A 12240-nucleotide genomic window follows, 5' to 3' on the forward strand; every position below is an offset into this window, starting at 1 on the left:
GCTTTGTTTTAAAGAAAGAAAACCCCAAACTATGCATAATCTTGAATTCTATTTTCAAAGCTGTTACACTTCTCTTGCCCCCTCAACTTGCTTTTAACCCTCCTTCCTCAAAGTCATTATTTATAGGCAGAAACTTAATATTCTAATCAATTACTACTCATTTTAGTGTCTGTGTGTAAGCAGATTTTTTTTTTCCAGACGACTCTTACTCCAGAGGAGTACAAAGGACACACTTCAGACCCTTGTAGTCCCAACATGTGTGGTTTCCTCACACTGGGAAAGCCTGGAAGCGAGCCGCCTGGCCTGGAGCCAACGCAAACCATGGTCAGTCTAAACACAGCACAGGCAAACGCTACTTTCTAACACTTTGCTGCTACTGGAGAGTATCCTTGAGCATTGAAACCTCGTCAGGGACTGAGATTTACACACGGCTTCTCACTCAACTTCCTTCATCTCATCCCTTCCCTCCACTAGCAAGATTCCACCAGCCAAGCACAGAGGAATCAAAGAGAAACACTTGTGTGATATTGCCTTGTGTCACCTGGGCGTTTATGCAAGAAGATGATTTTGTAAAATTGGTAAATGCAAATCTTCAAAATTAGCCCACCAGGATGCTTTGAGGGGCTTCTCAGCCAGTTTTACCTGTTTAAATACATTTTTCCTCAGTGTTTTTTTCTGAAACGTTAAATATTACCTGAATGGTTAAACTAAGAAATATTTTAACGTGCACACAATCATTCCTTTAGTCCAGATATGCAAAAAGTTAGGAATTTTATTCCCTCCTTTCATGTTACCACAGGTATGTGGGCACACATTCTCTATTCAGCTTACCAAATGCAAATTTTCCTTCCAGTACCAAGTGAGTCTTTGTTCTACAACATCTATACCAAATGTCACTGACTGATTGCACTTTAGTTCTCCTGGCTCCATCTGTGTTTTGCTCTTCCTGGAAAGCACAACGTCCCCAACGATCAGTGGTGGTTTGGCTGAAGGGAAAATGTCACCAGCTTGGATGGAGGGGTGGCACTCACAGGGTGCCACCACCTCCAGTAAGGTCTGGACTCATAAAGCCCCACTGAACATAATAGGAAGTGACAGCACTCAGCATCTCTCAGGAGGCAAGCAGCATCCCACAGAAACAGAAATCTGTTTTTCACACAAACAAAATTTATTTTCTGCGGAAAACCTACACCAGAAATCAATTTGCAGCCTGAATATCTGCAATTATTATTAATAGTGCTGTTATTAATACAATATCCTGAGGGGGTGGGTTATAAGTCAACTACTGAGATGACAGAAGCAAGGTAAGTATTTGATAAAACATCCCAGGGAAGAAATTTCCTACAGTACCTGGAATCTGAGTTTTAACAAAACCGGCATGTGCAGCATTGCAGAAGTCAAGATAAGAAATAAGATATTCAGCCTGATACTGTAGCTCTCCTATACAATGACAGCAAGTGTTGTGCTCAAACATGTGGGCAAAATACTCTCTTGTTCCACCTGTTCAGCCCTGCCTGCAGTCGCATTAATTCAGGGTCAGTTACCTCTTCAGAGCTGACAGTAGAACACAGTAACTTAAAACTCCCTTATGGTGCTTAAAGAAAATATCAAACACAGCTGAGAATTTACATTTTCTTCATATCTGGAAGAAGCAGGAAACCAGTTTTCATGTGTTCCTGTGCAAGCATCTGGTTTTTACTCATAGCAGTCAATTGTGCTTAGAAAAGCTCCAGTTCAACATGTCCGCTAGAAATATTGAAGCCTAAATTGCCATCTTATTATCTGGAGTTAACACATTGTCACAGGGCACAGGCAAGGGAGTACAGCAGATCCCAGTGGAAGCTTCTCCTATCACTGGCAATTTTAGGCATTAACATGAATATTAATACTAACATTGCCACTTACACTTTACTATAATTTAAATCATCCAAATTGCCTGTGCTCTGTTCAAGATTACAGTAAAGTAATCCCAGTGATGGGAGGAAGTAATGAAAGAGCTGTCTTCAGTTATTTTCTTTCAAGTGCTTTTAATTGTATAGGGTGATCATGACCAGAGAAACTGAGAAGTGAACACTCTGAGCTGTATTTTTCCTGTTTGTTGATATTTTGATGCTATTTTGATGCACTGCAGGACTCTTCCTGGTGGTTGATCTCTTGCAGGGCATCAGTTGCACAGATCATATAGCATAAGAAATTCAACTGAATGAAGATATTCTGTATAACCACGGAGGTGAGATTATCAAATCCCAGTAAAGTGCAGTGCATAATGAATCTGCATTTACCAGTAAATAAATAAATAAATAAATAAATAAATAAATAAATAAATAAATGGATTTAACAAAATTTAACTTAGGAGATAAACTCTGCAGAAAATACACTGACCTTTTTCACGTTTTTGTTTAAATCAACCAAGTTGAGCTGGAAGATGTGGTCTTTAGCCCCAATTAGCAGCCGGCCCCTCTCCTCATCTAGCAGCAGGGTTCGAAAATCAAGCCCCTCTGTAGATCCCAGGAATGGGATGCAGCTGTTTGAAAGCAGCAAGTCTGTGGGAAAATGAAGAAAATCTTTATAATCAAAATGTTTATATATGACTCATCAGTATCTTTCATAAATATATGCAACCAGCATAGAATATACTAGTGAGATAACTGCAGTCTTTCCAGAGTCATAATACAATTCCTGTCAACTTTGGGTTACTTTTTTTGGGGTTTTTTTCACTTCCAAATTGGGTAATATTTACTTTCACAAAACATTTTTCTGTATAGAATTTTCTTAATCCATTATCTCTATGGCATAAAGGAATCAGAAATTCAACAAAAAATAGAAACAAAAAAAGACAAATCTTTGCAAAATGTGTATTATCTCTTTCCTTCATTCTAAGAAAATTAATGTACATTTATATCATCATACTCAGTGATACACATGATCAAGGATCAATTTCTCACCATATTTGGCCCTCCAGATATAAAGCAGCAAAGAAAGTCAATGCCAGCCAAGAATAGTTACAAGTAGGAAACAGTGATTAGAAGTGTCAGGCATCAGACACTCACAGAATGCTTTGAGTTGGAAGGGACATTTGAAGATCACCCACTTCAACCCCCTCACAACATCTCTTACTGGATCAGCTAGCTCAAAGCCCCCATCTGACATGGCCTTGAACAATTCCAGGGATGGGGCATCCACAACTTCTCTGGGCAACCTGTGCCAGTGTCTCACCACCCTCACCATAAAAAATGCTTCCTTGTGTCCAATTTCAATCCACTGTCTTTCAATTTAAAACTACTGCCCCTTGTTATATCACTACAGGCTTTGGTAAAAAGTCTTCCTTTATCTTTTTAATAAGCCCCCTTTATATACTGAAAAGTCACAATAAGGTCTCTTCAGAACCTTCTCTCCTCCAGGCTGATGAGCCCCAACTCTCTCAGCCTGTCTTCACAGGTAAGGTGTTAAAGTCCTCTGATCATTTTCATGATCCTCTTCCAGACTCATTCCAACAGATCCATGTCTTTCTTAAACTGAGTACCCCAGAAGTGAGTGTAGTACTGCAAGCGGGGTCTCACCAGAGCAGACTAGAGAGGCAGAATACCCTCCCTCAGCCTGCTGACCACGCTTCTTGGGGCACAGCCCAGGATACAGTTTGCTTTCTGGGTTGTGAGCACACATTGCTGTCTCGTATCCAGTTTTTCATCCACCAGTATGTCCAAGTCCTTATCTACAGGGCTGCACTCAATCTATTCATCGCTCAAACTATTCATCTCCCAGTCTCTGTTGATATTTAGGACTGCCATGAATTAGGTGCAGGATCTTGCATTTGGCCTTCTTGAACTTCACATGGTCTACATGGGCCTCCTCCTCCAGGCGATCAAGGGATCTTTAAAGATCATTTATTTCAATTAAATGAAGATGGTATATTAAGGGGAACATCCAGTAGTAACATCTTTAAGATCCCTATTAAAAACACACTTTGACACTTAAGTTTTACTGTGAATTAATAGTGGCTTCAAATCTCTTCCAAAAGTAATTAAGAAAAAACATGTTACTCTATGAAACTAATGAAAGAATTTACTTCTGTAAAAAAGCTGAAAGGCTGCAAAGTAAAAAGTCTGTATCATTTTGCTTAATGAATACTCTGGTAATTCTGAATGAGGACACAAACAACATACAGAAAAGAGCACAAGGAAAGTTAAGTCTTGTTGGGCAGTCATTAATTTCGGGCAAAAAAATAACCATGTGAATCAGTTCTTCCACAAGCAAACTGTCCAAGCTAAACAATTCAGAAACATTCAAACAGAAAGGCAAATCCTGTATTTAACTGAACATAAAGTTAAGGGTATTTCCACCTTCCTGGCACTGGATGGACAATGTAGCCTTCCTGTTAGAGAAACCAGACTTATGGCACAAGATATTTACACTTCCTGATCGTGATGAGAATTAGGGCAAGTGTTTTGCAGAAAAACTCCTGAATGAAATTAAGGAAAAAAAAAAAAAAACAAAAACAAACATACAAATATTTTTCTCCAAGATCTCTCACAAACCATGTGACAAGCAAAGCAAAGATTAAATTCTGTTGCTGGCTAATAAACAGCATTGTGGGAGGAAAAATATTTTATCATTATTAATCTGACTACCCGGCATATAATTATGACAATTATTTTTTGGCTCAGTTACTTCTCCTTAAGTTTGTGTGGTTTTGTCTGGCTCACTGTAGAATGTTGTCACAATAAAATCTGAAAACAAATTGTCTTCTATTGCAGCTCCTATTCCCCTAGGTGAGATTTATTTGGCAGTACTTTGGAAAAACATCTTGCTTCATATCGAAAAATTAAATCCAGTGTTAAGCACTACACTGCTTTCCATCAGTAATGATCTTTCTCACATATCTTTTCAGAAGACAAAGATGTCAGGGCTTACATTCTAAATTAGTAACACTTTAAAAGATCTGGTTATTAATTGACAGCGAGATCACTTAGGAGCAACTTATGGTTACCATGGTACTATAAAAACCTCAGTGCCTTCCAAACTGCTTCTTACATTGGAGCTGGCTGATGAACAGCCTGGCTGAAGAATGACCAAGCCAGTGTAATAAAGAAATACAATTTTTTAAGAGGGAAAAAGAAAAACAACTTCTGAAGCTTAGCTCACTGCACTATTGTGCTTTCATCCAATAAGACATATAGATGCACTGCTCCTGACATTTGCTGTAACTGGGTTCTTTCCCTCCTGACATATGTTGTAACTGGGTTTTCTCTTACAGAACAGCCATTTTGAGAGAAACTCATTATTAATATTTTGTTTTTGATGTAGATGTGTCTTCATTAGATGTCATTCTCAGTACAAACCTCCTCCCTTGCTTTTTTCTGACTGGAGATTGTCAGTACTGAATATGATGGAGCTGTTTATTGGGAAGGAGTTCTCTGATGCTGATCACAGCACAGCAGGAGGTTTTAGCTCCCTTGGGCTATTAAAATTCTTAAATACTGCTTATCAGCTGAGCATTGCTGGAGTACATAATTTCTGAGTAATCGCCTTTCTTTTCTCCACCCATGATGGAAGAGCTGGCTGCATTACTGGGTTATCTGATATACTGTATTTAATAATAAAAAATGTCTTAGAAATTCTGCAGTCTAGATTAAATCCCAATTTCACAGTTCTGTTTCCCAATTAGTACACAGGATGGAGAGAAGTAGAGGAATACAGGATCACAATATCAACTGATTAATCATTCACAGACATTAACATGAATAAACAGGAGAGATTCATGAATTTCACAGGCTACTGTGTTTCAGCAATCCATATCACTCTGTTACTTCTAAATCTCTTGTGATGACAAGCTTCCAGTCATACCATAGTGCTTGCCTGTGGGACACGAGTCAATAAGATGCAGAATATGAGGGAAAATTCCTCTGCATCTCTAGCCATGGGAATTTGATCTGAGGAAGGATAAATGATATGTTTGTGCAAATGCTCTAAAGCACTTTCACTGCTTAGAGTCATGCAAAGCATGAGCCTTTGCAAGGGTGTCACTTGCCAAAATACAGACTTGATTCTCCACATACCTGAAAGATGATGACTGAGACTGCTCTCCACTTCCCATTTCATTCTTACTCAGAAGGAATGATCTCTGAAGTGACCATTCCAAGTGGACATTTGTCATCTCTTGCTTAACGCTTATAGAATTACTCAGTAAAAAAAAAAAAAAAACACCTGGGACAGCTACAACAGTGAGAGGAAAAGCTGCCTCATGACTGAAATGCCCAAGTGGGAATGAGCCCTGCCTGCTGCCTTGTGCAGTTATTTGTTTCACTACATCATTAGGAAAACATCTGTAAAATATTCCAGATTGAAATGACAGAACTACATTCTACTTTCTTACTGACACAAATGACAACACAAGCTGCAAAGTGGTGAAGAATCATGTTTGGTTAGTTATTTACTAACTATTGAAAACAGCTTGGAAATAAGACTCTGAGCGTGGCCACTGATAAGATTAAAACTGAAACATGACCTAATAAAATTTGTCAAGGAAACATTAACAGAGAATTGATTAAATTGCAGGCAAATTAATCACTGTTCTCACTCCATAAAACACCACAATCCGACCTTATGTATTGAAATTTCTCTTCCCAGTGAGATATATTTACTATCACCAAGGATATTACACTGGAAAAATTTACTGTGAAAAGCGCATTTCCCAATGATTTTCAAGCTTAAAGCAAGCTGTTGATTTGCATCACTGCATCTCTGTAGCCTGGCTAACATAGAACCAGCATTCTAACAAGGCTCAGAAACAAAGTTAGTTACAGGGATGGTCCTTTATGAGTAATGTTCAACACTAGTTTATAGTCTGCATTTGCTGTTTTATCAAAAATTAAGTACTTTTTTCCAGTCTGGTGATTAAATTAGTATTAAAATAACTCCCTTTCTGGGTTAATATTTCACTGCTGAGTGGTAGAAGCTGAAATAGTGACTGAGCTTTAATCATTTAGCACAGTATTTCAGTGGACTTGGTTCACAGCAACATGACTATTGCTTACTTAAATAACGTCCAGCAACAGAGCTGCAGCAGAAAGGCTTCTAAAGAAAAAGTATTATTCTGTTCTGATAATACGTATTTACATTTATAATGCATATTTAAACTTCTTAGCCTCAAGTCACATATGTGGCAACCATGCTGCCATGCCTCAACTCCAGCATGGTGCAAGCATGAAGCAATCTGTAACCACTTGGTTGAAACTCAGAATTACATTGGTGGCCATTTGTGGCAGATGAGCTATGCCTAAATTTGCAGAAAAGGAACACTTCAACCTCTTTCAAGACAACGACATCTAATGATACTTTTGAATTACTATGAATTTAAAGGCTGTATAATTTTTACATACAGTGAAGAACAACTGTCACATCACTTTCCTCTAGATAGGAGCAAGTCCTTTCACTATTAGAGAATATCCATGAAGACTTACATGGATATTGTAGAAATTCTGAACCAAATTTCTGGGATAAAGAAATGTCAATATAGCATGAATACAGCCATTTAGAGAATCCCTAAAGTATTCTGAGCTTAAAAGATACAATTGACCCCAGATGTATTTCTTCAGAACAAATTCCCGTCATTGTATTGCCCTTGCCTTCAAAATAAAAGCCACCCTTCATTTCAGACTTTTATTTCCTTCAGAATGATGCATAAATGGATAGAGTATCTGCAAACACCTGCACCCGCATTTTTCAATTAACTGCATCTTCAGAGGGACTTCTGAAATAGAGCGTTCTCTAGAGATAAACACATCACCTTGAGGCAAGATAGAGAATTTTGCCCTTATATCTGTGGCCAGATAAAATACTAGCAGACTGTCCTGCTACTCCTGCTCATCGTCTCTGGTAGCAGATGTACAAAACATGATACAGCTTTAAATTCTCATTCAGTTTGTGCTTTGTTGATGAAGGAAGTAAGATAAACTGATTTTGTTTCACACTTGGAGCAAATAAGAATTTTGTTGTGGATTTCAGTGTCCAGGATTTAAACCTGTAAGGAATTTTCTGAAGTAAATCCAAGGTACAGTTGGCTACGGAAACCCAGATCTGACTAACAGACACTACTGACACTACTGACAAGTGCTGACAGTTCTCCCTGTAGGATTCATTTTATTCAAACCTGCTTTCTCAGGCTGTGCATCTACACAAGGACTTGCTCCATTCAGCCTGCAGCTGTTATAGATGAAAGATGTTTTTAAATTGGTCCAATATCTTAACAATATTTCCACTTTAACATTTTTCTCACTGTATTCAAATGTGTGCCAGATTCCTAATGAGGGTAATGTTCATAACAAAGTAGACAACTCTCATACAAAAAAATGGGAGACCTTAAACTGTAGTGGCATGAACAACTCTGGTGTAATACCAAGGTCAGATGGCATGGGCCTGAAAAACACAATAATATTGACAGTAATAGGCTGAGGAGAGACACAGAGCACTGTGAGGTATTCCTGAAGAAGGTGAATTGATGGTGAAGAGTTAACACCAAACAGATGTACTTGCTCAGTTACTTCATTAGTGCCTCCATTTTCAAGACTTAAGAGAACATCTCAGTGACAGAAAAAATCCAGATTTCTAGCCTGTCATTGCTATTATTGAGTACTATTTGTGATTTCCACACCAGTGTCATTGTATACTACACACCAGTTATAACCAGCACCTGAGTAACACAATTTTTATGGAAACACTGAATAGCTGTACATTCCACCCTTCCCTTTCTTCTGCATGCTCCACAATGCACTTGCACTTGCACCAAAACTCAGAGCCAGACCCTCAGTTTAACCACCTGCAACAATTTTATCAATGGAAAATCTAGCCCTGGGTGTATGGCAAGAAGCCACGGGGACCACGCTTCTCCCTGACTCCAAGCATTGCTACAGAGACCACACAAGCTGTATGGTCTGGCTGTAAAGCTAAATAAGACACAAAGTCCTGATGGCACATACTCTTGTGAAAGGGGCTGATGAGAACTGGAGATAGTGCACGAGCAAGGGAGGGTCCATGCACCTGGGAGCAGATGAGGGGGGAAAAAAGTGGGTATGGGGAGAAGGGAGTGTGTTTGGGGAGAAGGAAGCAGTTGTCCTCCTTCCAGAAACAGCATGCTGTAATGTTGGCTCAGCTGCCAAGAAACCACCATCTGAGAGAACCTGTAACATCTCTTAAGTGCTGATGTCCCTTCAATGCCCTTCACACTGTCCCCCCTAAGAGCAAGGGTATTTCCTCAGAACTGGCTTCAAAAAGCTCTTCTGGTTTCTTGACTCAACCAAGATACACTCAGATGGGCAAGTAGGCAGAACAGGAACAGTAAAGGAGGTGAAACCAGGTCTGGGAAACAATAATGAGCTCACCAGTGTGACTTGCTACCTGGGGAGCAAAGGCAGTATTTGACTGGGCTGAAGGGGCTGTGGAGCGAGCAGTGCCTGCACAGGAAAGGAGGCAAAGGCCAGGGACCTCTGCGAGCAAATTCACCTGTCAGTGTAACAAAGATTTCTGCTGTTGGCAGCAGACCTGCTTTAGGAGGTTCCTGCTTGCCCTCCCCACATGTAACTGCTTGTTCCTGTCCCCACAGGGAGGTTCCCTCTCTGACATGGGCCAGATAAGCTTTATTTCCCATGCGCTGAATGAGGAAGGGGAACTTTAGTAAGAAGAGAGTGGGAGGATTAATTCATATTTTAGATGTTTCTACTATCATGACTTCTGGTTAACAAAGCAAAATTAATAGCCCTGCTCTGAAGTGCTACAGAAGTGTAGTACAGACGTGCGACTGCTGTAGGGAATCATCGTTTAAGTCACTTAGTCATCTTTTCAGATGGCTGCATCAGAAGGACCTTCTCTAAGAAACTGTGGTTTAAATATAAAAAATTACTGTTTTCAGGAAATTTCAAAAGGCTTTGAGATTTTTTTAATTATTTTTCTTTTTTTTTCCCTGTTTTCCACACACACATATATATATTTATATTACTGAAAAGCAAGCAAGCAAGCCAGCAAGTAAAGCAAGGTGGCTAAATTGGCTAAAACAGAGGTAGGTTTGCAAAACAGTTTTGCACTGGCAGTAGTAAAGAACGCCTTGAAGCACAGAAAATAAACCCAATTCCCATTCTAATACCTTGAACTAGACTACATATTTACTATGGTGAACTAGATTTACTATGGCAAATATAACCTGGCTGCATATTTTCCTACGGTAAAATGAATTAGAATTATCGGTTATGCCTTCTGATATTGACATGAATTAAGTTCATAAAAGCCATTAAAAATAGAGCTCATTGAATATCAGCATTAATTCCCTAATAGGCTAGGCTTTTGTCTTGGAGGTTTGCCAAGCGACCTCTGTCAGATTCAGAGTCTCACGTGCAGAAGTTCAGGTGGACCCAGTATATGCCCTGTAGACTTGGGTAACGTTGCAACAGCACCATAGTTACTAAAAGTGACAGGGCAAGGGATCTCAAAGATGTGTGTCTGCATAAGGAAACCATGTGCTGCAGCATATTAGTTCCAAAGCAACACGAAAGCAGGTTCAAAGCTCCAGCTTCTACAAAGTACACACCCATCAATCGACCTGGAATGGGCCCCCAGAGATTCCCTTTACAAAGCAGGCAGAGGCCCCTCCCAACTTAATTTCAAATATTAAATTGGGTGATGTGACCTGTGAATGCTCATAGCATATAAGCTTTTATTTCACATTGTAGGCAGGTCATTTTTTATTATTAACATTTATACCCATTATGTCATGGAGGCTAAGGCCCATTACATATTTAATGAGATTTATTTTTCAAGGAAATCCAGTATGCATGGATGATGCAGAGAATTTGTAAAGTCATCCCACTCATGCCAGATAAAATAAACATAAATTTCAATGTCTTCAGTAACCTCTCAGCTGTCAAACTCCACGGTTCAACAGCACACCACTTTGGGACAGCCAGGATTTGGATCACAAAGTAGAATGTCTATTTTCTCAAAGAAGATATCTCTGTCACTCCCATCCCTGTTGAAATGTTTCTATTAAGCAGAGTTGGACAATCCCTCTGACTTATCCGACAGTACATTGGCATGATAAAGGAAATTTTGTCTCTTTCTGCTATCTCTTTGTGTATTTATCTCCAAAGGACTTTGAGTACAGAACAGTCCTCCCCTTAATCCCTCAGTCTCTCTGTGAGGAACTCATCTATAAGTGGAACAGCAGAAATTGGGAGGGAGGAAAGGGAAATAGGATGTGACTCGAGGACCTGCGTGGTGACCACAGATGTTCACTGCTAGACAGACACTGACGTCAGGAGGATCATGCCCTCAAATTAGTGCATAGAAAGAGAACAGGGTTGGGAATTTTGGAACTCCTCTGAGCTGGATTTACTTAACAGATGTCATAAGTAAAAATTCAATTAAAAAATAGAGTTTTGAAAGAACCTTCTTCAAAGCTGATGCCACTGATCATGTATCTTCCCTGTATTCTTCTAGGGAAGCAGTTTTTTAAATTGTCCCATCCTCCTTTTTACAAGGCACCAATCATTCTTCCTTTTTGTGTTTTTTCCTCTCATCTTCTGAGATTTAATAAAGTCAACATTCACCAGAATAGTTTGGTATTTTGTGAACACAATTCTTTTTTTATCCAATTGAGGCCCTATTGTGATCATGAAAAAATGAAAACTGTTTTGAGCTACAGTTTACACTGTTAAGAGGTTGATATGGGTCAGTTCTCTAAGGTTATTCTTAGTTCAACTGCTATGTAAACTGTTGATGTCACTGACTGGAGGCTGCTCTCCAGGACATTATATATATGATAATTATATGACAGAAAATGCAACATATAGTTGGATCTGACCTTCAAGTTCACTAGTGTAAAAAAGGAAAAAAATTCTGTAAGAAACTTGCTGTTTTTCCCATTACTAAAATGTTATAAATGCCTTCAAGTTTATACTTAGTCTACAGCACATACAGAAGTCTTTCCTCACACAGACAGCAGTGTCCCATTCATCTTCAAGCTAGAGTACATTGTAAGTCTCAATGATCACTGCCTCCAGAAAGCATTTTTGAGACAAAACAGGCAAACTCTTTTGCAAAAGAGTTTGCATAACTAGACAATCATCCAAAAGTAGGGTCTTCACTCTCACATAAACATTTTGCTTCTCTGCAAAACAATCTGAGACAGATTTTTCTGAGAAATAACAAATCATTAAAAATTAATTAAACAACAAACAAGTGATTGAAGAAGAG

General features: G+C 39.0%; 1 protein-coding gene across 3 annotated transcripts in view; it reads right to left on the reverse strand.

Annotated features, from left to right (window-relative positions):
- The window catches only part of SEMA3D (semaphorin 3D), a 139943-nt gene that overhangs the window by 77309 nt on the left and 50394 nt on the right, over positions 1–12240 (reverse strand). For all 3 annotated transcript variants that reach the window (XM_027883643.1, XM_027883642.1, XM_027883644.1), the window contains exon 3: positions 2383–2543. In XM_027883643.1, coding sequence (XP_027739444.1) covers positions 2383–2543 — 161 coding nt within the window. The remainder of the gene's footprint in view (positions 1–2382; positions 2544–12240) is intronic.

This window comes from Empidonax traillii, unplaced genomic scaffold (genome assembly GCF_003031625.1).
Source record: "Empidonax traillii isolate 1590-97213 ecotype Southwest subspecies unplaced genomic scaffold, ASM303162v1 scaffold131:size1687323, whole genome shotgun sequence".
NCBI lineage: Eukaryota > Metazoa > Chordata > Aves > Passeriformes > Tyrannidae > Empidonax > Empidonax traillii.